This window comes from Oryctolagus cuniculus, chromosome 2 (assembly GCF_051225735.1).
Source record: "Oryctolagus cuniculus isolate XC-2025 breed Fujian yellow rabbit chromosome 2, ASM5122573v1, whole genome shotgun sequence".
In the NCBI taxonomy this organism is placed as follows: Eukaryota; Metazoa; Chordata; class Mammalia; order Lagomorpha; family Leporidae; genus Oryctolagus; species Oryctolagus cuniculus.
In genome coordinates, this window is record NC_142868.1 from 94354026 (window position 1) to 94378270 (window position 24245).

General features: G+C 56.0%; 1 protein-coding gene across 1 annotated transcript; it reads left to right on the forward strand.

The window, feature by feature from the left end:
- Window positions 1-5079: 5079 nt before the first annotated feature.
- GINS4 (GINS complex subunit 4) lies at window positions 5080-15850 on the forward strand. The gene is made up of 8 exons (XM_070069675.2): window positions 5080-5214; window positions 5389-5487; window positions 9409-9495; window positions 10586-10699; window positions 13068-13165; window positions 13264-13352; window positions 14957-15047; window positions 15139-15850. The coding sequence occupies exons 2-8, from the start codon at window positions 5392-5394 to the stop codon at window positions 15233-15235; spliced, it is 672 nt and encodes a 223-aa protein (XP_069925776.1). The 5' UTR covers window positions 5080-5214; window positions 5389-5391; the 3' UTR covers window positions 15236-15850.
- The last annotated feature ends 8395 nt before the right edge of the window (window positions 15851-24245 follow it).

Consider the following 24245-nt stretch of genomic DNA (forward strand, 5'->3'; position numbering starts at 1 on the left):
ACGCAGGATCACCCTCGGGTGGACACGACACCCATGAAGGGGCGTTTCTTGTCCAGGTGGGTCCCACAGCGGGCACCTGGACGTCTTCAAGGTCAAACGACTGTTCTTTCTAATTTGCTTTCATTCTGTTTTGAAAAGCAGAGAGCCCTTGCATCGGCTGCCTCACTCCCTAAGTGCCTGTGACAGCCAGGGCTGGGCCAAGCCGAATCCAGGAGCCCGGAACACAGGTCTTCTGTGGAGCAGGTGTGGACCCAAGAACCTGAGCTGTCCGTCCTCTGCTGCCTTCCCAGGGTGTGTGTGGGCAGGAAGCCAGGACAGACCGGGCACTGTGAAATAGGTGTAGGATGTGCCTAGTGTGACTGAACTGCTGCACCGGATGCCTCCAGACCTACTCTGGCCCAGCACAGGCACCCCTGCCAGTCTGTCCCTGCTGGACCCTATTTTAAGATTTATTTAGAGTTGACGCTGTGGCGCAGCAGGTTAAAGCCCCAGCTTACAGTGCCAGCGTCCCCATATGGGCGCCAGTTCGAGTCCTGGCTGCTCCACTTCTGATCCAGCTCTCTGCTATGGCCTGGGAAAGCAGTGGAAGATGGCCCAAGTGCTTGGGCCCCTGCACCCACGTGGGCCACCCGGAAGGAGCTGCTGGCCAGTGATTAAAAGATTATTCTCTGTCTCTGTCACTCTGCCTTTCAAATAAATAAATAAATCTTTTAAAAAGAAATGCTGGTGTAAGTCGGACACTACATGGAAGTCGGAAAACAATGACTAAGCCTGTGGCTCAGACTTTGTCCTTTCTCTCTCTACACACGCACACGCTGGCGTGCCCGAGGTGCACTCTGGAGGCGAGCTGTAATCACAACTGGAAAGTGCTCTACATCTCTCCCGAATTCCTACAGCTGCTCTTCAGGGCAAGGCTGGACATTTCCTGATAAGGTGTGAGCAGCCCTTTGTACCCGTTTGAGCCCTGCTCCAGTGTTACAGGAAGTTACAGGAACTACATGGAAACGTGCTTATCACTCATTAGCAGATAAGGCGAACCAGGCAGCTTGTCACCAGAGACGACAGGAGAAATGCCAGCTGAAACAGGGCAAGCGTTTGTTCTTGGTGGAGGAGGACAAACACCTATGAATGCTACCACTGCACGGTGGCCAACTCCAGCCTGCAGACGTGTGGTGGAGGAAGGATTTTATTTCCCCTACAGGAATTTTATTTCCCCTACAGGAATACGTGATTCTTTTTTTGTTTTGTTTTTAAAATTTATTTTATGTTTTTGAGATTTAGAATTACAAGACAGAGAGGTCTTCCACCTGCTGGTTCATTCCCCAAATGGTCATAACAGCCAGAGCTGGACTGATCTGAAGTCAGGAGCTTCTTCTAGGTCTCCCATGTGGGTGCAGGGACCCAAGCACTTGAGCCATCTTCTGCTGTTTCCCAGGTGCATTGGCAGGGAGCTGGATTGGAAGTGGTGCGTATGGCATGCCGGTGCTACAGGTGGAAGCTTAACCCACAATGCCACAGCACCAGCCCTGCAGTAAGAGATTGTGTAACCGGAAGTTTTTTGTTTTTTGTTTTTGTTTTTGACAGGCAGACTTTAGACAGGGAGAGAAAGAGAGAGAGAAAGGTCTTCCTTCTGTTAGTTCACTCCCCAAATGGTCACTACGGCCGGCGCGCTGTGCTGATCCGAAGACAGGAGCCAGGTGCTTCCCCTGGTCTCCCATGGGGTGCAGGGCCTAAGCACTTGGGCCATCCTCCACTGCCTTCCCGGGCCACAGCAGAGAGCTGGCCTGGAAGAGGGGCAACCAGGACAGAATCTGGCGCCCCAACTGGGACTAGAACCTGGTGTGCCAGCGCCGCAGGTGGAGGATTAGCCAAGTGAGCCGCAGCACCAGCCTATAGGAAGTCTTGTGCAGTGTTCAGCACTTGGAAATGTGTGGCGGGCGGCACACATCTGAGTGACATATTTTCTGGCGTGGATTGTTGGGAGGGCCGACAGTAGCCCCCTCAGCCCCAACTGCTACACTCCAGGATGCTGTAGGAGTCCAGCAGTGTGTGGATTTTGTTCCAAAAAGAGTAGACGCAGCATCTCATGACCAGAGCGAGGGTTACATCTTCATTGCATGCTGTGTCCTGGCCACACTCCTCGAAGATGCAGATGGAGGTTGCATGGAATTCCACCTGCATCCGGGAACTCCTGTAGCAACTTCTTGTGCTCTTTTCAGATTTTTAAGCTCCCATTTTTGCAAAAAGAATGCTTTTAGGGAGCCGACGCTGTGGTACAGTAGGTTAAGCCTCTGCCTGCAGTGCCTGCATCCTATATGGGCGCCAGTCCTGCCTACTGCACTTCCGATCCAGCTCTCTGCTGTGGCCTGGGAAAGCAGTGGAAGATGGGCCAGGTGCTTGGGATCCTGCACCCATGTGGGAGACCCAAAAGAAGCTCCTGGCTCCTGGCTTTGGACCAGCCCAGCTCCAGCCATTGCAGCCATTTGGGGAGTGAACCAGCGGATGGAAGACTTGTCTCTCCTTCTCTTTCTGTAACTCTGCCTTCAAATAAATAAAAATAAATCTTTTAAAAAATGCTGTTACAAGTCGAACAGTACCAATGATTTTTCATAGGGGACCAAGGTCAAGTTAAAACAAGCTTGTGCCTGCAGCTTTTTCTGGGTTTCCCTTTCAAATTGCATCTAGGCCGGTGCCGCAGCTCACTAGGCTAATCCTCCGCCTTGCGGCGCCGGCACACCGGGTTGTAGTCCCGGTCGGGGTGCCGGATTCTGTCCCGGTTGCCCCTCTTCCAGGCCAGCTCTCTGCTGTGGCCAGAGAGTGCAGTAGAGGATGGCCCAAGTGCTTGGGCCCTGCACCCCATGGGAGACCAGGATAGGTACCTGGCTCCTGCCATCGGATCAGCGCGGTGCACTGGCCGCAGCGCGCCGGCCACGGCGGCCATTGGAGGGTGAACCAACGGCAAAGGAAGACCTTTCTCTCTGTCTGTCTCTCTCACTGTCCGCTCTGCCTGTCACACACACAAAAAATAAATAAACAAATTGCATCTAAGCAACATGCAAGTATTTATTAACCTGGTCATCACTTAACTCCGTGCTGTCAGCTTGTTCCTTGGTGAAGCAGCTTGTCCTCACGCTCCTAAATATCCTTTCTTGGGAGCATTTCTTTCTGTTTCACTTAAAAAAATTCTTAGAAAACAGAAAGGTGGGGACAGGAGTCCCCCAAAACCGGTTTGCTGCTGCCAGGTCTGCAGTTCCGGATCTTCTCGTCCCTGCTCATGTCCATCCTGTCTCATCTCGGATTGTCACAGACCGCTCACTGCCAGGAAATGGCTGATTTCTCCCGGGAGTGGCCAGATGCCAAGCAGCAGAGGGTAGAAGCCGGGATTCTGTGGCACACAAGGGCACGGCCGCGCAGCTGGTAGTAGGACTTGTTCTCCCCAGGTAGAGGGCTGATGAGCCTGGCTCCTTCAGGTCCCTCTGTGTATGTCTCTCCTACGATGTGTGATTTTTGTATTTAGGCCAGCTGGGGTGTTTTGAGGGCCATGTGCTTGGCAGAGCGGCCTGCGTGTACGTGTTAGTGTGCTTTCACTATTTCTGTTGGGAGCCAGGAGCCGGGAGCTTCTTCCGGGTCTCCCACGTGGGTGCAGGGGCCCACGGACCTGGGCCATCTTCTGCTTTCCCAGGCCACAGCAGAGAGCTGGATTGGAAGTGGAGAGGCTGGGACTTGAACTGGTGCCCACATGGGATGCCGGCGCAACAGAGACAGGAAGGAAGTGCACCCTGTCTGCTACAGCAAGAGAACATGAGTCTGCTCCGCTCACGGGACAGACAAGCCTCCTTAGGAACCACGGCGCCTGTCCGCCTGGTCATCCAAGCCCCAGTGAGGGCTTGTGCGGAACTGGACGGGCCGCTCCAGAAGACGAGAAAACGACCCCCACAGGGAGTCAGATGCGCTACCGTGGGGGTGCTCGAGGCATCGGTGTAGGGACAGACAGACAGCAAGTGGGACAGACAGAGACCTGGGCACAGATCCGAGCCTCCCATGTGGCGGTCTCCTTCTGCCAAGTCCATGGGCCCCTACGGCATCTTGGGCTGCAGAACACCCCGCCCCCGAAATGAGAGTCTGAAACAATAGACCGCGCTCCCAAACCTGCCACTTGGACGGGGCTCTGCAGGGAAGGCTCCTCTCTGCCCCCTTTGCGTGGGAGCCGGGTCAGGTTGAAGTCTGGCAGCTGGGATCAGCTAAAGGTCCCTTCACTTCCGACTCACGGAGGACTGGGCAGGTGGGTCTGCAGGGACTGCGGCCGTCCGGCTCTGGGTCTCCGCTTGACCACCGCACAGGACTCTCTCTGGGCAGCTGCAGGGCAGCCAGGCTTTGCACAGGTCTGCTGGTGCTCCAGGCCAGGGACGCCACTGACGCGGCCAGCAGGCGGAAGCAGCCCTGCACACACACACTGATACTTCATAAACTATGGGAACTGGAGCTGGAAGTGTATGTTGGTCCCGAAATTGTGGAAATCAAAACAGAGAGAGAAAATGCACATCATGAAAAATGGTGGATGTCACAGCTTTTGGGGCACCAAAAAAATCGTGTCTTTAAAAATATATATATTCACTTATTTAAAAGGCAGAATTATAGGGGGTGGGGGGTCTTCCATCCCCTGGTTCACTCCCCAAATGGCTGCAGTGGCCGGGGCTGGGCTGATCTGAAACCAGGAGCCAGGAGATTCTTCTGGGTCTCCCACGTGGGTAGCAGGGGCCCAAGCACTTGGGCCATCTTCTACTGCTTTCCCAGGCCACAGCAGAGAGCTGGCTCGGAAGTGTAGCAGCCGGGACTCGAACTAACGGCCCCAAGCGCTGTGGGCGGAGAAGACGGCCCACACCCTTGAAGCGTAGGCCGTCCCCGGCGGTGTCGAGGCGCCCCCTCCCGACCGCGCGTGGCGGTGGGCGGGGCTGCCTGGACGCCGCCGCCGCCGCCGCCGCCGAGGCCCCGCCCTCTGGTGGGCGGTGTCGAGGGGAAGGCTTTCCGGGCTCCTCCCCTCGGGCAGTGATTGGTCGGCGCCGTGCGTACGCGGTGACGTCGTGCCTGCGCGGGAAGTTTCCGAGAGGAGCGCGGGACCCGAGGCTCCCCGGGACGCGCGCCTTCTCGCTTCCCCGAGCCGCTGCTTCACGGGCCGTGCCACCGACCGTTCCCGGGCGCGCTTCCGCCTGCCAGGTCTGCGAGGGGGACCCCGGGGGCGGGTGGGGGAGGGGCGCCGCCGTGCGTGCCCCCGGCCTCCGACCGCCGAGGGATCCGGCTGTGGCAGGGCCGCGGCGTGCAGGCTCCAGGGGGGCGGTCGCGGGGCGCCGGCCGGGACCCATTGCGGGCGCCGGGTTTGGACTCGCGCAGGCCATGACGGAGGAGCTGGATGTGCTGGGACACGACTCGGACGGGGGTAGTGACGAGGTGATCCTGACTCCCGCCGAGCTCATCGAGAGACTGGAGCAGGTGAGCGTCTCCAGCCTTGGCGCCGCCCACTTGTGTGTGTGTGTGTGTGTGTGTGTGTGTGTGCAGATGTCAGGGTTAGAAAGTGGAATTCAAGCAGAGGCTGGATCTGATGACTTAAACGGGGAGGGGGTGGGGTCGGGGGCGGACGTCCCTTAGAAGCCTCGTAAGATCGGACTCAATCTTCCGTGGGGTGGGACAGGGACAGCTTTGAGTAGAGCCGTTCACTCAGCAAGGATCCAGTTGGTGTCTGAGAGACTGAGGTGTGGCCAAGACTTGTAGGCTCCTTTCTTTTTTTTTTTTTTTTTAAGATTCATTTACCTGAAAGTCAGAGAGAGAGGTCTTCCATCTGCTGGTTCACTCCCCAATAGGCCACAATGGCCAGAGCTGCGCTGATCCAAAGCCAGGAGCCAGGAGCTTCTCCCAGGTCTCCCATGCAGGTGCAGGGGCCCAAGCACTTGGGCCATCTTCCACTGCTTTCCCAGGCTATAGCAGAGAACTGGATCGGAAGAGGAGCAGCTGGGTCTCAAACCAGTGTCCATATGGGATGCTGGCCTTGCAGGCAGTGGCTTTACCCCTTATGCCACAGCGCTGGCCCCGACTTGTAGGATCTTTAAGATTGATTTATTTGAAAGGCAGAGTTACAGAGAGAATGGGAGATGCAAAGAGAGACCTTCTATCTGCTGGTTCACTCCACTAATGGCTCTAGGGCTGGGACTGGACCAGGCTGAAGGCAGGAGCAGAACTCCATCTGGGTGTCCTACGTGGGTGGCAGGGCTCCAAGCGCTTGGGTCATCATCTTCTACTTCCCAGCTCATTAGCAGGGAGCGGGATCAGAAGTGGAGCAGCTGGGACTCGAACCGGTGCTCGTGGGATGCTGACGTCACAGGCAGTAGCTTAACCCACTGTGCCACAACACAGGCCCCAGCGTCACATACCTTAGTTCTTTGAAACAACAGGGAGTTTCAAAAGGTTCGTGGGAAATGAAATTACAAGATTTCATTGGTGCAAAAAAAAAAAAAAATCTGAAATCCATGCATACAAAAGATCCTCTAAAAAGTTCATGAAAAATGGGGATGGTGAAAAACAGTACATGCATTTCAAAGCTTTTTTGCACCAAAATAAACATCTTTTAATTCTATTCTCCATAAACTTTTTTTTTTAAGATTTATTTATTGGGGCCAGTGCTGTGGCATAGCAGGGTAAAGCCGCCGCCTGCAGTACCAGCATCCCATTGGGGCGCCGGTTCGAGTCCCAGCTGCTCCACATCTGATCCAGCTCTCTGCTATGGCCTGGGAAAGCAGTGGAAGATGGCCCAAGTCCTTGGGCCCCTGCACCTGCATGGGAGACCCGGAAGAAGCTCCTGGCTCCTGGCTTCGGATAGGCCAGCTCCAGCCGTTGCAGCCATTTGGGAAGTGAACCAGCAGATGGAAGACCTCTCTCTGTCTCTCCTTCTCTCTCTGTGTAACCCCAACTTTCAAATAAATAAATAAATCTTTAAGAAGAGAGATTTACTTACTTGAGAGGCAGAGTTACAGACAGAGAGAGGTTTTCCATCTGCCAGTTCACTCCCCAAATGGTTGCAACAGCCAAAGCTGAGCTGATCTGAAGCTAGGAGCTGCTTCTGGTTGTCCAGGGGCCAAGGACTTGAGCCATCTTCCACTGCTTTCCCAGGCCATCAACAGGGAGCTGAATTGGAAGTGGAGCAGGTGGGACTTGAACCAGTGCTCATGTGGGATGCCAGCAGTGCAGGCAGATGCTTAACCTTCTGTACCACAGCGCTGCACACACACACACACACACACACACCCATAAGCTTTTTGAAGTGCCCCGGTGTCTACAGTTTCCTTCCCGTGAACAGTCACACGTTACATACCGTGAGGGGTGTGTCCCAAGACACACATGCGTCATTTAGCGATTTCCTCATTGGACAGGCGCAGCCAGAAGGTAAGGCCAGTTACTCAGGGCAGCCTCTTGATGAGGCCAGGATAGCTGCGGTGCAGTAGGTCTGCTTACCCAGGGTCCTCACGTAGTGATGTGTTCCACGGCGACGTCGCTAGGCGACAGACCTTCCCAGGCCGGCTGTGAGGTGACAGTTCCCGGCTGTAAACACGCAGCTCCTCCTTGCCTGAGACACGATGCGGCTCCCGAGTGCACCGTCTTGGGTCGCCTGTGTGCTGTTGACATGTTTAAAAGGATTGACATCCTTGAAAGGCATAATGCTCGTGAGAGAAGGGTGTTCCGGGTGCTGATTCCACTCCCCAGACACCTGCCAACAGCTAGGGCTGGGCCAGGCCAAAGTCGGGAGCCAGGAACTCCAGTCTGGTCTCCGGCATGGGTGGCAGGGCCCGAGGCACTTGGGCCAACATCTGCTGCTTTCTGTGTCGCCAGCCCCAAGACCGTGGATTGAACACATTTCTCACTGAAAATTTCGAGAAGCTTCTATCCAAAAGAGTCCGGATGTCCTATCAGGAAAAGGTTAGGAAGTGCTGTGTTGAGACGCCAGCAGGTGTCCTGAAGCTGTGAGGGTGGCTAAGCACAAAATTGAGGCTCGTGGTGGCCTCTGAGGAGGGAAGGACACACACAGGACTCTCAAAGTAATAGTAGTGTTCTTGAATGAGATGGTGTGCACGCAGGTTGTTTTGTTTTGTTTTGTTTTGTTTTGTTTTTTAAACATTAGGCGCTGAGGTGCAGCAGGTTGGGCTACAGCCTGCAGTGCCGGCGTCCCACGTGGGCACTGGTTCAGGTCCCGGCTGTTCCACTTCCAATCCAGCTCTCTGCTATGGCCTGGGAAAGCAGTGGAAGACGGCTCCCATGCTTGGGCCCCTGCACTCACGAGGGTTCATTCCCCAGATGGCCACAACAGCCAGGACTGGGCGAGGCCAAAGCCAGGAGCCTGGCACGCCATCTGGGGCTCCCATGTGGGTGGCGGGGGCCCACATACCTGAGCCATTCTTCGCTGCTTCCCCAGGCGCATCAGCAGGGAGCTGGGGCTTCAGCTGACACTCTTCTCTAGGCTGCTTCTGCCCCAGGCAGTGGCTGAACCGCCGTGCCACAGTGCCGGCCGGAGCCACGCGTGTGTTTTTATCCGTGCCCATGTTTGATCTGTAATTCATGAATACTTTTGTGCCTGGGTAACATTGAATCCGCTCTGTTAAAATGAAAGCCTGCTGTTTGTAAGCCCTGCAGGATGTCTGGCCTTTCTCGTTGGTTACACCTGGTTAGTTTGGTGTACCTGCTACACCGTGGCAGGTGGCCCAGTACCTCTCACACGCTTAGGACAGCAGCAGCCCCCAGGATCTAATAATGTTATCTTGAGGGTAACAGCCGAGAAGCAGGGAGTCGAGGAGGTGGGGGAAAAACGGGCGAGCCTGGTCCCCTCTGCTAAAGCTAGACTTCCTGTCCCTGGGAGGGAACTCGGGCCCTGAGCAGTCAAGGAGCGCTGTGGCCTCTTGCTCCAACCCCGCACAGTGGGTGACGTCCTCTGTCCTGCAGAGGCAGGACAGCCGTGTGCCTTGCCTGGCACATGTCATGGTCAGGAATAGGGGCCCCTTGGAGTCCTGCTGTGTTACCTCTGAGTAGGAATTAGAAGCGGTGCGGCGCCCCCTGGTGGGCAGCACCGGTGAGGGAGGTGGGGTGTGGCGTACAGGTGGAGTTAACGTACACAGGGACTCCTTTTCACTGGGGGCTGCGTCCGCAGTGGCCCGCACGGCCTCCCGCTGAGAGAGGGCGAGATGGAGAAGCCATGGCGAGGTCTCGTTAGCGGGCAGAGCGCCTGCAGGACCCCCGGCAGGCAGGCATGCAGGCAGCCAGGTTCCTTCGTGCGAGCGGCGCTGGTTCCTGCGGGGCGCTCCTGACGTTGCACGCTGGGCACTTCGCTGCCTGGTGAGAGCGCCGCTCACCTTCCCCGCTGGTCCTTGCCAGGCCTGGATGAATGAGAAGTTTGCCCCTGAGCTGCTGGAGAGCAAGTGTGAGATCGTGGAGTGCATCATGGAGCAGCTGGACCACATGGTAAGCTCCGGGGGGGGGGGGGGGGGGCGGGCGAGCAGAAAGCTGCGGTAGAGCACAAAGCCTGGAAGCAGCGGGAAGCGAGCTTCCGGTGCAAGGCCTAGACCCCCGCCACCCGCCACCCCAGCCCCACAGCCCTGCCTGAGCGGGTGAGGCCACCCTGGGCCTGGGCGTCGCTCGCTAGCCGCCGGAGTGCCTTGTGATGTTCCGGCAGGTTTGTTTGTTTGAAGATTTATTTATTTAAAAGGCAGAGTTATAGAGAGAGCGGGTGGGAGAGGTCTCCCACCCGCAGATTCACTCCAAATGGCCAGGGCTGGACTAGACCCAAGCCAGGATCCCAGAACTTTGTCCAGGTCTCCCACTTGGCTGCAGGGGCCCAAGGACTTGGGCCGTCTTCTGTTGCTCTCCCAGGCACGTTAGCAGGAAGCTGGATTGGAGTGGAGCAGCCAGGCCTTGAACTGGGGCCCGTATGGGATGCCAGCATCACAGGAGGGGGTTTACCCTGGGCCGCAGCGCCGCCCCCTCAGCTGGTGTGTGCGGCTGCTGTTTCGGGTCCTTAGACGTCCCCTGCAGTGTGCTGCATTATCCTTACGATTGAATGGCAGTCAGTCATTTCAGAACAGCAAATGAGTATTTCTTGAACTTTATATAGTCATGCATGGGGGGGGGATTTATTCTTATCTATTTATTTGGAAGGCAGAGAGACAGAGAGAGAGAGAGACCTCCATCTACTGGGTCACTCCCCGAATGCCTGCAAGAGCCAGGGCCAGCCCAGGAGCCAAGAAGTTCTTCCAGGTCCCCTGCATGGGAGGCAGGGAGCCAGGTGCTTTGGCCACCACCTGCGTCCCAGGTGCCTCGGCGGCGGAGGGGAGACTTGGTCCCAGCCACTCCAGTCTGGAGGCGGCATCCCGAGAGCAGCTCAGTCCTGTGTTCTTTGTGCGATTACAACATCAGCAGGGAACGAGAGCTCCCGCGAGAGTTTCTGGCTTGCCCTTGACTCGGACAGAACCCTCGAGCCTGCCACACTGCCGGCGACTCAGCCCTTGGACTTAAACGTTGTGTTTCTTATGAACGTCGGCTTCTCTTTGCGTAGGAGAGCAATCTCAGGAGAGCCCCGAAGGGGGACCTGAAGGTTAGCATCCACCGGATGGAGCTGGAGCGGATCCGCTACGTGCTCAGCAGCTATCTGCGGTGCCGACTCACGAAGGTGGGGCCTGGGGCCGCCTGCGCAGACCGCGTGTGTCCTGGGGAGCCGCTGGCTGGGGGCCCAGGGCCGGAGATGCCGCTGAGAGCCCCTGTCGGGGTAGCTGGGGGGGCAGGGGCCGGGGGTTCATGTGGGCAGCCTAGGTGGTATGCGTGTGTTAACACAACCCTGGGGACTCCGTCTGCATCTTCAGGCCGTGCATCTGAAAGGTGGGTGCTGCCCTCTAGAGCCGCAGTGCGGGCAGAGTGTGCACTGGTTACACAGGGAATACTGGCCAGAGGAGACCTAGTTTCAAACATCGTCTCACCTCCGTCAGATGGACAACGTCAGTGTCGTGGGCCATGATAACTTGATATTCTGCCACAGCTCTGTGGCCATGTAACTTAAAAAATGAAGTCATGAGCTTTTTTTTTTTTTTTTTTTAAGATTTATTTATTTGGAAGGAAGAGTTAGAGGGATCTTCCATCCATTAGCTCACTCCCAAACTGGCCACAGCAGTTGGGGCTGGGCCAGGTCAAATCCAGGAGCCTAGAATTTCATCCAGGTCTCCAGCCTGGATGGCAGAGGCCCAGGCACTTGGGCCATCCTCTGCTGCTCTCCCAGGCACAGTAGGGAGCTAGATAAGAAGTGGGGCAGCTGGGGCTGGTGCTCTGGCATAGCGGTAAAGCCACCACCTGCAGTGCCGGCATCCCATATGGGCGCTGGTTTGAGTCGCGGCTGCTCCTCTTCCAATCCAGCTCTCTGCTGTGACCTGGGAAAGCAGTGGAAGATGGCCCAGGTCCTTGGGCCCCTGCAGCTGCATGGGAGACCTGGAAGAGGCTCCTGGTTCTTGGCTTCAGATCGGCGCAGCTCTGGCTGTTGCAGCCATTTGGGGAGTTAACTGGCAGATGGAAAGTTTCCTCTCTCTCTCTGCCTCTTCCTTTCAAATAAAATAAATTGTTTAAAAAGAAAATAAAAATAAACTTCATCTCTTAAATTTCATCTTAGTGAACCGGGCCACCTGGTTTCTGGATCCTGATCCTGTCACGTAGCGTCAGCCGTCTCTTACTACTTTGTCCTCAGCAGTTTCCGTATGCGCCCGTGGCACAGGTATTCACCAGCCGCTTCCCTGCAGAGGGACACCTGTCCTCCGAAAGATGTGCTTGTTCAGCCGTTTAGGAGTCTTCTCGGTTACGTTCACCACCCAGCCCCAGGTGTACGGTTTGTCCACAAGCCGGTCACAAAGACGTGTTTTGTTTTTTAAAGATTTATTTATTTATTTGAAAGTCAGAGTTACACAGAGAGAGGAGATGCAGAGAGAAAGAGAGATCTTCCATCCACTGGTTCACTCTCCAGTTGGTCACAACAGCCAGAGCTGTGCCGATCTGGAGCCAGGAGCTTCTTCCCGGTCTCCCACGTAGGTGCAGGGCCCAAGGACTTGGGGCATCCTCCACTGCTTTCCCAGGCCATAGCAGAGAGCTGGATCGGAAGTGGAGCAGCCAGGACTTGAACCAGTGCCCGTGTGGGATGCCGGCACTGCAGGGCGGGGCTTTAACCCGCTATGCCACGGTACTGGCCCCTCCAGTCTTGAAAGGCAGGGAATTGGCTGAGCTTTCAGACCTCTGCCAAACTTAGTAACGCTCCCTGGGGACGGTGAGCCGTAGCAATGTACATGCAACAGGAGAAAGCGCTGTGTAAACTGAACGCTTCACACAGATGCTGATGGGGTTGGTCCGCGTCAGAGACTCAACACTCCTTCCTTTCAGACAGGTGCCGCTCTGTGTGGCCCTCAGTTCTGCCTGCCGCCGTCATTTCCTCCCTTCCCAGGGACACTGCCCTCAGCAGACAGCGCTGATGCCACAGGCCAGGCCTTCCTGTTCCTCCAAACCCACACAGGCCAGGCCCTCCCGGTTCCTCCAAACCCATCTCTTCTTGGCTTTTACGTTGCAATGTGGGGTTTTCTGGTAGTGCTGAGCGTTTTTCCCCTGAGCCTCCTCTCATCCTAAGCTTCACCTTTGCTGGTTGTCGTCTCCTCGTTCAAGGTCATTATCACCTGCGCTTGTGTATCCCATGTTCATCTGCCAGCGTTTATGTGTGTCCAGCACCTAGAAGAGCATCCCGGTCAAGTCTAAAAATCCCTCATCTTCCTCCCACCGCCACGTCCGGCTGGGCTTGCAGATTCTGCTTTCCTGGCCCCTTCTGGGGTCTTGTCTTTGCTCCGGGCCCGGGGAACCCTGCCTCCTCAGTCGCAGGCCCTGCTCCTGGGGGAGCGCCGTGGCCCTGGGGATTGGCCACTCCCAGGATGGGCTCGGCCTCGCTCGGAACGCCAGCGTCTCTGACCCGGCGTCCTGACCGGCACTCCCACAGGCCCTCCCTCCGCTTGTCCTCACAGATAGAGAAGTTCTTCCCACACATCCTGGAGAAGGAGCAGGCGCGGCCCGAGGGGCAGCCGTCCGGCCTGTCTCTGGAGGAGCTGGTCTTCGCCAAAGAGTGAGTGAGCGGGATGGGCGCTCCCTTCCCGGGAGGCCCCGGGCCCCCGCCCTGGGCCTGACAGCCCCGGGCCTCCTGCCGCCGGCCGTGTGTCGCAGGTACCTGGCTAACACAGAGGCCTACCTCAGAAACGTCGCCTTAAAGCATATGCCGCCCAACCTGCAGAAGGTGGACCTCCTGAGGGCAGGTGAGCGGGGCGGGGGAGGGTGCCTGATTCCTGTGTCCCACGTGGACGCAAGGATGGGGGTCAGCAGAGAAGAGGAGGGGGCGCTTCTGTCAGAAACACACGGGCGCTGTGTCCCTGCGCTTGGGTGCGCCCCTGTGACCGCCCTTGTGTTTGCTGTCCACCCTCCCGCACCTGCTCTGGGCACTACAGAGATCCGAAGGGTCCTGTGTGGCCTCTGCTCCCCAGGGCTTGGCTGCCTTCTCAGACTGCAGGACACGTGGGGACCGTGTCGCCTCTAGTAGCAATGACTCCCCGCTTCTTGGGAGATTTTCCTCTCGGCAGGGAAGAGGGAGCAGGACTGAGTGTGGGAGGAGAAAGGGGATGTAGCCAGGGCACGGCAGCTTGGCCAGGCCTCTGCCTCGGGCCCTCCTGGAGTCCCCCAGCTGAGGAAGGGAGTTGCGGGAACATCCCTGACCTTGGAGAGCCAACAGGGCCATGTGGCCTGCAGGCTGAAGCCCGTACCCCGTCTTTTACCAACTTCGTGTCCAATCAAGGCCTCACCAGGCCACATCTGGCGGAACTCTCAGACACCGGGATCCTCTCTGTTCACCGCTGAGCTCTGGGGTTGCTCGGGGCCCATCCTGGTGTGGGGGGAGGCGGGGGCCCCCTGTGGCCAGGAGCAGCATCTTGGGTCCACGGTCAGGTGCCCGCAGACTCGGTGTCTGTGTCCCTGGGATGGTGACCGCCTCCGTGTGTCCTCAGGCAGCAGTAGCGGAGAGGCACACCTGCGCCTGTGACAGGGCTGCGTGCCCCTCGGGACACGGTCGTCACGCACTTGGCCCCCATCCTGACGGCCTCATTCTGGCTTCATTACCCCTTTAAGCCTTGTCTCCAGAGATACCCTCCCAATCTGAGGTCCTGGGCGTTGAGGCCACTTCAGGGGACGCGTGGTAGCCGTCCCAGGGAGCAGGCCAGAGCCCTGCAGACGGGACCTAAAGGCCAGCCAAGCGCAGTTCATACCTTAGGGGCTGGGAGCGGGGCAGGTAGCTTGACCCTTTGCGCTGCTGTCTCGCCCACGGAGTCGGATGAAGAGCAGGCCGGTGCGTCCCTGGGTCCAAGGCCCTAGCACTGAAGCCCACGCACCCCTTGTGCAGGCTCCCAGGAAGCTGCGCGTTGAGACGAGCCTGCCCTCAGGAGGCCAGGCCTGTCCCGTGTCCCAGCAGGGCTACCAGGCCACCTGCGACCCGCGTGACAGCATGTGCTGTCGTGACGTCATGACTAGGATGTGAGTGCAGTTACAGTGAGACACTTAGAGACCTACTTGTATTGTGCTGTATTGTTGCAACTGTTACACCGTGTTAATCTCCCACGGTAGCTGTTCATCAGTTAAGCTTTGGTGTAGGTATGAGCGTCTAGGTGGTATACGTGGGTGTACGCCCACAGCTGCAGGCATCCCCTCGGGGGTCGAGGGCTGATGAGGGCTGACAAGCACTGGCCGTTTGTTGGGCTGTGAAGTCTTTGGAGCCGGATGCTGTGGCATTATCCAGGGCCCCTGCCCGCAGCGGCTCTGCCTGCGTGGGCCGGGCCAGCCAGGCGTCCTCTGCTCACTGCCTTGTCTCTGGTAGTTCCCAAACCTGACCTGGATTCCTACGTGTTTCTGAGAGTGAAGCAGCGACAGGAGAACATCCTGGTAGAGCCCGAGACCGACGAGCAGAGGTGAGTGCCTCTCCGCAGCGGGGAGGGGAGGGCCCCCCCTCCCCCGGGGAGCAGCCGGCTCTGGGCGTGACCGCTGTCCCGCCTCTTCCAGGGACTACGTCATCGACCTGGAGGAAGGCTCGCAGCACCTGATCCGATACAAAACCATCGCGCCTCTGGTCGCTTCTGGAGCCGTGCAGCTCATTTAAAACCGGAAGTCCACGGGCGTGGAGCCGTGGGGCCTGGGCGAGGGAACAGCAGGAGCCCTCATCTCACTCTGTGCCCTGTGCCCGGGGACGCAGTGGCAGAAGTGCCCAGTCTGTCCTGGGCGATGAAGACAGGCCCCGCAGTACTGCCTGCCTGCCATTCCGGCCGGGACCAGCAGAGGGGGCCCTAGCTCCAGGTGTCATGCGCCCTTCCCTCTGCGGCGCTCTGAGCGCAGGGCAGCGGGCGGGGGCTGCGCCTGACCCCCGGGGCTTCAGGTGTGCAGCAGGAGGCCCCGGGCCGGCGGCGCTCAGCCTGCGTGCGCTCCCCGCGGGCGACCTGCGGCCCTCGCCCAGCCCCCCACCCCCGTCCACGGGCTCCCGTGTGCGCGCCTCGGCAGCCCTCCGCTTTCTCAGGGGGGTCTCGCAGCGCCTGCGGCCAGCGAAGCAGGGACGGTTCCGTGGGGCGTGGTGGAGAGCCCCCGCTTGTCCGTCTCTTGCCTGCTGGAGTCGTGGTCATTTCCTGAGACAGGCGGGGGGTGCTGGGGGATATGGCGCTCACTGCCAAGACAAACCTAGAGGAGCGCGAAGGTGTTCACTAATAAACACATTGATACCCCTGTGGTGCCTGGGGCCGGCCAGTGCTTTCACCCCGTTCATGTGTCCAGCAAACGCAAGCGTGCGCCCGGCAGAGGGAGCTGGACGTGCCGGTCACAGCGCAGAGTAAGAGCACAGGCAGTGGGCAGGCGGTGACTCGCAGAGAACTCCCCAGGAAGCTTCTAGAGCTGTGTGGCCCGGGAGGGTCTTACCTCTTCAGTGGTGTTCAGTCCGGGGTCTGAGCAAGGGCTGGGCCTGCAGGATCACCAAGGAAGGCATTTCAGGCGGAGAAGACGGCTGTGCAAAGGCCCTGGGGCAGAAACGAGCTCTGGCCAGCAGGGCCCATCCAAGGTGGGACTTGGACGACCAAGGATTGTGCTTGGTCCTCCCAGCAGCTGTGTCTTGGCTGGGACTGTGTAACAGCCGGGAAATAGGAGGTACTTAATGCCAAGTCTGAGATTGGAACCCAGGTCTGCAGTGTGGCACCAAGCAGCCAGGAGAGGCCTGTGCCGTCCTCTGCGTCATGTGCCCGGCCATCACCTGGAGGCCATGTTCCACTGTAATCGTGACTCAGGAGCGGGCCCGGAAGCCCCGAACCCCCAGGCTGGGAGTCGCTGCTGGTCCGGGAAGCTCCGTGTGGGTGCTGGGCGTTCCGTCCCCACGTCCCTCGCCTGTGCTGGGGCACACAGGCGGCACCCTGCCCACCCCGCAGCGAGTGGCTCTGTTTCCTGTTCACTCCTGGCTGTGTGCTGTTGTTGCCTAAAGGGGAACTGCGTTTCAAAGCCACGAGAGGAGGCAAATGCTGTGTCTGGCTGACACTGCTTTCAGCCTTCTCAGCTCGCGCCGTGTGGCTCGGCCGTTACCGCACCGTGGGCAGCACGGGAACTGCGGCAGCCGCGGTCACACGCGTCCCTGGCACACAGCCCCTCCGAGTGCTGCTCACTGGGTCCACGTCGGGCTCGTCCCAGCGTGATGACAGCTGCCTTCTCCGACACGCGGAGTTGGCCAAAAGCTTGCGGAGTGAATTTTTACGCAGCATCATACACTGATTCTTCACAGGATGCTCCTTAAGCGATTTGTCTTGGGAAGCTAAACATTCCGCACATTTAGAATTCAAGGATTGATTTTTTTTTTTACTGTATCTGATCAACTAGCTGTAAAAATATCCCTAAAGTGTCAAAAAATTTCATTTTTAAAAAAAATAGCCAAGTCCAGTGGAGGATGGCCCAAGTGCTTGGGCCCTGCACCCACATGGGAGACCAGGAGGAAGTGCCTGGCTCCTCGCTTCAGATCGGCGCAGTGTGCCAGCCGTGGCGGCAATTGGGGGGTGAACCAACGGAAGGAAGACCTTTCTGTCTCTCACTAACTGCCTGTCAAAAAAAAAAAAAAATAGCCAAGTCAGTATATTGTGGTTTAACAGATCTGGCCTCTTTTTTTCTTTTTTTTAATTTATTTATTTACTTGAAAGAGTTACACAGAGAGGAGAGGTAGAGAGAGAGAGAGAGGTCTTCCATCTGCTGGCTCACTCCCGACATGGCTGCAACAGCCAGAGTTGTGCTGATCCAAAGCCAGGAGCCAGGAGCTTCTTCCGGGTCTCCCACATGGGTGCAGGGCCCAAGGACTTGGATCATTTTCCACTGCTTTCCCAGGCCACAGCAGAGAGCTGGGTTGGAAGAGGAGCAGCCAGGACTTGAACCAGCGCCCATATGGGATGCCGGCACTATAGGTGGTGGGTTTACCCACTACGCCACAGCGCTGGCTGGCCCCGGGAGGGACTGTTTTAAGCCTCCTAAGGGAGGTACACCTTGGGACTCCGAGTTGTTCCCGGCTTGAATATAAAGGTTTTAGACTTCAGGTTACTGCTTTGTTGTCTCTGACCCTATCGTCGTTCTCAGTGGTATTTCTGACATGTCACTGCCTCTTAAAAAGCCTCAGTGTTTGCTCTCTACCTGCCGAAGAGGAAGGCGAGAAGGAAGTTTGCTGTTTTATTGAGCACCTGTGTTCTGGGCAGTGGACACATTACTCTCCGTCAGTTTACTTCATTCGCTCCCCCAGAATGCCACGAGGTAGGCACTCTATCACGCCCAGGCCTGACCAAGGCTGCCTTTCCCTTTCCCCAGAGGGTGTCCATTCTCCTTTTTAAACCTAGTTCTGGATCCGGTGCTGTGGCATCACAGGTAAAGCCACCGCCTGCAGTGCCGGCATCCCATATGGGCTCTGGTTCGAGTCCCAGCTGCTCCACTTCTGATCCAGTGCTCTGCTATGGCCTGGGAAAGCAGTAGAAGATGGTCCAAGTCCTTGGGCCCCTGCACCTGTGTGGGAGACCCAGAAGAAGCTCTTGGCTCCTGGCTTTGGATCAGCCCAGCTCTGGCTATTGCGGCCAACTGGGGAGTGAAACAGTGAATGGAAGACCTCCCTCCCCCTCTCACTCTCCCTCGCTCTTCTCCTCCACCTCCCTCTACCTCTATCTCTACCTTTGCCTCTCTAACTTTGCCTTTAGAATAAATAAATAATTTTTTAAAAAGTGGAACAGCTGGGTCTTGAACTGGTGCCCATATGGGATGCCAGTGTTGCAGGCGGAGGCTTAGCCTGCTGTGCCATATCCACACACACACACACACACCCCGCTTCCATCTAATGCAGACCCTGGGCAGCAGTGCTGATGGTCCCTGCCGCACACAACAGAGACCTGGTTGTTCTTAGCTCTTGGCTCTGCCCCAAGCCCACCCCAGCTATTGCAGGAATCTGGGGCATGAACCATGAGACGGACAATCTTTGTCTGTCTCTACATCTTAAGTGTTTAATTTTTTAACTTATGATGGCTTTATTTCTGGAATTTTCCATGGCTTCAGACTGTGGTCGACTGAGAACAGAAAGTGAAACCATGGGAAAAGGGAGACTACTGTACTCTATTTCCAACTGACTGTTTTTTTCAAAGATTGATTCATTTATTTGAAATCCCAGGTACAGAGAGGGAGCAACAGAGAGAGAGAGAGAATCTCGCATCTGCCGGCTCACTCTCCAAGTGGCCACGTGGCCAAAGGCCAGAGCCAGGAGCCCAAGCGCTTGTGGCATCTCTCTTAGCAGGGAGCTGTATTGGAAATGGGGCAGCCGGGACTCAAACAGGAACCCATAGAGGATGCTGGCCTCCTAGGCGGCGGCTTCACCCGCTGTGCCACAACACCGGTCTCTCTCCTGGATCTTAAACATTGGCCAGTCCTGGATGTGTGTGTTTCTTTCTCATTAGCCTGTTAGTTTGTGCTAGGTCAAAAATCACGCGAATTGCATTGCTGGACATTTTAATCTTAACTTTACATAACTAAATAATTATATATTTATGTCATATACATATATGTCATAATTTTTTTAAAGATTTATTTATTTATTTGAAAGAGTTACACAGAGAGAGGAGAGGCAGAGAGAGAGAGATCTTCCATCTGCTGGTTCACTCCCCAACTGGCCGCAACGGCCGGAGCTGTGCTGATCCGAAGCCAGGAGCCAGGAGCTTCCTCCTGGTCTCCCATGTGGGTGCAGGGGCCCAGGGACTTGGGCCATCTTCTACTGCTTTCCCAGGCCACAGCAGAGAGCTGGATTGGAAGTGGAGCAGCTGGGACTTGAACCGGCGCCCACGTGGGATGCCAGCGCTGCAGGCGGCGGCCCCCTGCTGCTCCATTTCTAATCCAGCTTCTGCTAGTGTGCATGGTGGGAGGCAGCGAATGACGGCCCAAGTGTTCGCCACCTGTGAGAGAGACTTGCATTGAGTTCTGCCAAACTACTCTTTTTTAAAAAAGATTTATTTAAATGAAAGGCAGAGAGAGATTATCTCCCAATTGGCTTACTCCCCAAATAGCTGCAACAGCCAGGGCTGGGCCAGGCTGAAGCCAGGAGCCTGGAGCTCCATCCGGGTCTCCCACGTGGGTGCAGGGCCCAAGCAGTTGGGGCCGTCTTCCACTGCTTGCAGGTGCATTGGCACGGAGCTGAATGTGAAGCTGGGACTCAAACCAGCATTCTGATACGGAACGTGCGCGTCCCAAGCAGTGGCTTAACCTGAGCACTGCAACACCTGCCTCTACTTCCTGATAAATTTTTTTTTAATTTATTTGAGAGGCTGAGACAGAGACAGAAAGTGTGTTCCTCCACGGGCTCACTCTCCAGTCCCACAGCAGCAGGGCTGGGCCAGCTGGGAATACAATCCGAGTCTCTCACGTGGGAGGAAGCCGATGAGCCAAGCTGTCCCCGCTGCCTCCCACAGTCTGCACTGGCAGGAAACCGGAGTCAGGAGCCAGAGGCGGGGATTGAACCCCGGGCACGCCGGCATGCGAGGTGGCCATCTTAGCCACCAGGCTCAACGTCCCCTCCCAAACTGCTTTCCTAAGTGTAAGCGCACCCAGGATACAAGGACCAAACAGAAAAGTGACAGAGAAAACCAAAAACAATTTTCTTTCAATTTTTTTAAGTCTATAGCACCTGTCATTTCCAGGCAGTCTCCCATCCAAGTACTAACCAGGCCCGACCCAGCTTGGCTTCCGAGACCAGATGAGATCAGGCAGGTTCAGGGTGGTATGACTAGAATTTTTTATGAAAAAGAAAGACACCTGTATTGCGTCATGAAGAGCATGGGCTATCAAAGAAGCTGATAGAAGCTTCTTTTAAAAGGCGTGGTCTTTGGGGAGGCATTGTGGCGCAGTAGGTTAATCCTCTGCCTGTTGGACTGGCATCCCATATGGGCACTAGTTCAGTACTGGCTGCTCCACTTCCAATCCAGCTCTCTGTTGTGGCCTGGGAAAGCAGTGGAAGATGGCCCAAGTGCTTGGGCCCATGCACCCATGTGGGAGACCTGGAAGAAGCTCTTGGCTCCTGGCTTCAGATCAGCTCAGCCCCAGCTGTTTTGGCCATTTGGGGAGTGAACCAGTGGATGGAAGACCTTTCTCTCTGTCTCTCCCTCTCACTGTATGTAACTCTACCTCTCAAGTAAATAAATAAAATCTTAAAAAAAAAAAAAAAAAAGCCATGGTGTTGGAAACACAAAAAAAAAAAAGGTGAAAAGAAAAAATAGATTTTTTTTTTTAGTATCTCAAAGGTTTAAACAGTTGCTTTCTTAAAATTTGCAAATGCTGGAACCAGAAAAATCTTTCAAGTTTCCTTCCAGTTTGTAATCTGCCCAGCTGTCTTCCCCTGGGTTTATGCACGGTTGCACGGCCTGCCTCTTCCACAAAATTGGTGCCTTTTGTTTTCCAAGATGTTTTCTCCAAGAGAAGGACGTGGTGACCGGACCCAGGGGCTTAGAGTCAGGAAACTAGCCTCAAGTCCAGATTCTGCATCTTTAGTAGTGCAGGGACCTTGGAGAAATTCCTTCCTTATCTGTAAAACGATGATAATGAGAATGATGATGAGAATGAGAATGATAATAATACCAACATTATGTTGGCATGAGTCAGGAAAAAGTGAGTCAGGTTTAAAAGATTTTTATGAACTCTAAAATGTGAGTCCTTTTTTTTTTTTTAAAGATTTATTTATTTATTTGAAAGGCAGAGTTACACAGAGAGAGAAGGAGAGGCGGGGGAGCGGGGAGTTTCCACCCGCTGGTTCACTCTCCAAATAGCTGCAAGTCCTTTTTTTTTTTTTTTTTTTTTTTTTTTTTTTTTGACAGACAGAGTGGACAGTGGGAGAGAGAGAGACAGAGAGAAGGTCTTCCTTTGTGTCGCTCCCCCTCTTCATGGAGGAACAACACTAAGCCCTGCCTAGGCTTCATATCCGAGTCACGGCACCATTATGTCGCTCCCCCTCTTCGTGGAGGAACGACACTGGACCCTGCGCTGTTCTTTCGTCTGCTCGGCCCTCCCCGGGTTTGCTGCTGGTTCTTCCCGGGTTGGCTACTGTCCCTTCCACCTCCGTGGAAGGGCGGTTCCCCCTGCCACATTCCCCACTTCCGCAGGGGAGCGGCACACCGCCGGCCGGCTCTCTCGGGGGCTGCACAGGTGTTCCCCTTAGATGTTCCCCTTAGATGTTCCCCTTAGATGTTCCTGGTGCATGCCATCTCTCTCCTCCTTTATAGTCCTCCTCCGCCAATCCTAACTCGGCTGCCCACACGCCGAGTACGCTGCTCTCCTCCAATCAGGAGCAAGTCCTACAGTTTATTGGCTGAACTGGAGGCAGCTGTGCAGAAGCTGTTTTCTTGTCTCCCAGCGCCATATTGTGGGAGAGCAGATGCATAGAATAAGTCTTAATTCCAGTAACAGTATAGTCCGAGTTGCTCCCCACAGATCCCCCTTTCTTTTTATTTTTTGGCGTTGATACGCGCCTGTCTTCGGTGTCCCGTGGCACACACTCTGCTCTACTTGCTAGAGTTGCCACAGGTTCTTACAAGTCCTATCAATCAGGCAAACCGAATCCGGGTCCTCTCTTCGCCATGTTGTGAGGAGGTTTTTAGGCGCTGATGCGTGCCTGTCTTCGGTGACCTGCGGCTCATACTCTGGTCGAGCCGCCTGCTGGTGCTTACCGCCTTAATCAGGCAGACCGAATCCAAGCTTTCTCATTGCCATATTGTGGGGGAGACTTATTAGTGTTGGTTCGTGCCTATCTTCGGTGACCTGCAGCTCATACTCTGGTGAGCCGCCTGCTGGTGCTTACCGCCTTACTAATCAGGCAGACCGAATCCAAGCTCTCTCATTGCTGTGTTGTGGGGAGGCCTTATTGGTGTTGATAGCGTGCCTGTCTTCGGTGACCTGCGGCGCATAAGCTGCTAGCCGCCCGCAGGTGCTCATTGCCTCACTAATCAGGCAGACCGAATCCAAGCCTTCTCATTGCAGTATTGTGGGGAGGCCTTTCTATTTCTCTATTTCTCTATCTCCGGGCATTCCTATTTCTCCCATTTTACTTCTATCTTCCAGCATTCCTATTTCTCTCATTTTACTTCTAAACTTCTGTTTCTCTTATCCCCGCGGCTTCCCGGCGCCTGCCCCGAGGCTGCTTCTCGGCGGCTTTCCAGCTCTGAGCCGCTTCAGCCCGCGCCTCTCTCATCTGCGCGGCTTCGCACTAGCCCAGCATTCCCTATCTACTTGAGCCCCGCACGCTCTCTCTGCGCGCGGCAGCCTCCGCGAGTCACACAGCGTAGCTTACGTCTCCGCCACTAGCATTCAATCCAAGTTCCCCGGGCTAGCCTGGCGAATTCAACCCAGCTCACGTCTCCGCCCCACGATTTGGCTTCCCGTCCTTTGCTCCCCGGGCTAATCAGACGGATCCCAACCGGGCTTACGTTTCCGCTTCTGGTTTTAACTTTTCGCCCCCTATTCCCGGGCTAACTTGAGAATCCCAAAGTGGCTTTCGTTTCCGCCTCGGCCTGCCCCCCGCGGCTTCAATTTCCCTAACATTTTTCTCTACCTGGTATGTTTCCCCAAGCTTTCCTCCAACAATACTCCTCCCTCATTTCTCCTGGCCTCTCCCCACAGTCCACATCCGAGTCTGTTTGTTCTAGCTTTCACTTTCGCTTTCGACCTTAGAGATTTCTCCCAGCTTCCCCCCGTAGTCCGTATCTGAGTCTATGCCTATGCTTTCAATAGCTTCTTCTGGCACCTTTTTCGTCCGGCTTTTCCCTAGGCTGTTTGCTAGTCTCTCTCTCTGATATTTTCCCATTTCTTCCCGTTTCTTCCCTCCTAGGTTTCCTATCCGTCCTAGGTTTCCTATCCGAGTCACGGCACCATTATGTCGCTCCCCCTCTTCATGGAGGAATGACACTAAACCCTGCCTAGGCTTCATATCCGAGTCACGGCACCATTATGTCGCTCCCCCTCTTCGTGGAGGAACAACACTAAGCCCTGCCTAGGCTTCATATCCGAGTCACGGCACCATTATGTCGCTCCCCCTCTTCGTGGAGGAATGACACTGGACCCTGCGCTGTTCTTTCGTCTGCTCGGCCCTCCCCGGGTTTGCTGCTGGTTCTTCCCGGGTTGGCTACTGTCCCTTCCACCTCCGTGGAAGGGCGGTTCCCCCTGCCACATTCCCCACTTCCGCAGGGGAGCGGCACACCGCCGGCCGGCTCTCTCGGGGGCTGCACAGGTGTTCCCCTTAGATGTTCCCCTTAGATGTTCCCCTTAGATGTTCCTGGTGCATGCCGTCTCTCTCCTCCTTTATAGTCCTCCTCCGCCAATCCTAACTCGGCTGCCCACACGCCGAGTACGCTGCTCTCCTCCAATCAGGAGCAAGTCCTACAGTTTATTGGCTGAACTGGAGGCAGCTGTGCAGAAGCTGTTTTCTTGTCTCCCAGCGCCATATTGTGGGAGAGCAGATGCATAGAATAAGTCTTAATTCCAGTAACAGTATAGTCCGAGTTGCTCCCCACACCTTTGCTGTTGGTTCACCCTCCAATGGCCGCCTCAGCCCGCGCGCTATGGCCGGCGCACCGCACTGATCCGATGGCAGG

Excerpts from the sequence above, each read along its gene's own strand:
- GINS4 (XM_070069675.2), top strand. The coding sequence starts at position 5,392 with ATGACGGAGGAGCTGGATGTGCTGGGACACGACTCGGACGGGGGTAGT. Across the intron at positions 10,700-13,067 it reads TGCGGTGCCGACTCACGAAG|ATAGAGAAGTTCTTCCCACA; the intron begins GTGGGGCCTGGG and ends TTGTCCTCACAG. Across the intron at positions 13,166-13,263 it reads GAGCTGGTCTTCGCCAAAGA|GTACCTGGCTAACACAGAGG; the intron begins GTGAGTGAGCGG and ends CGTGTGTCGCAG.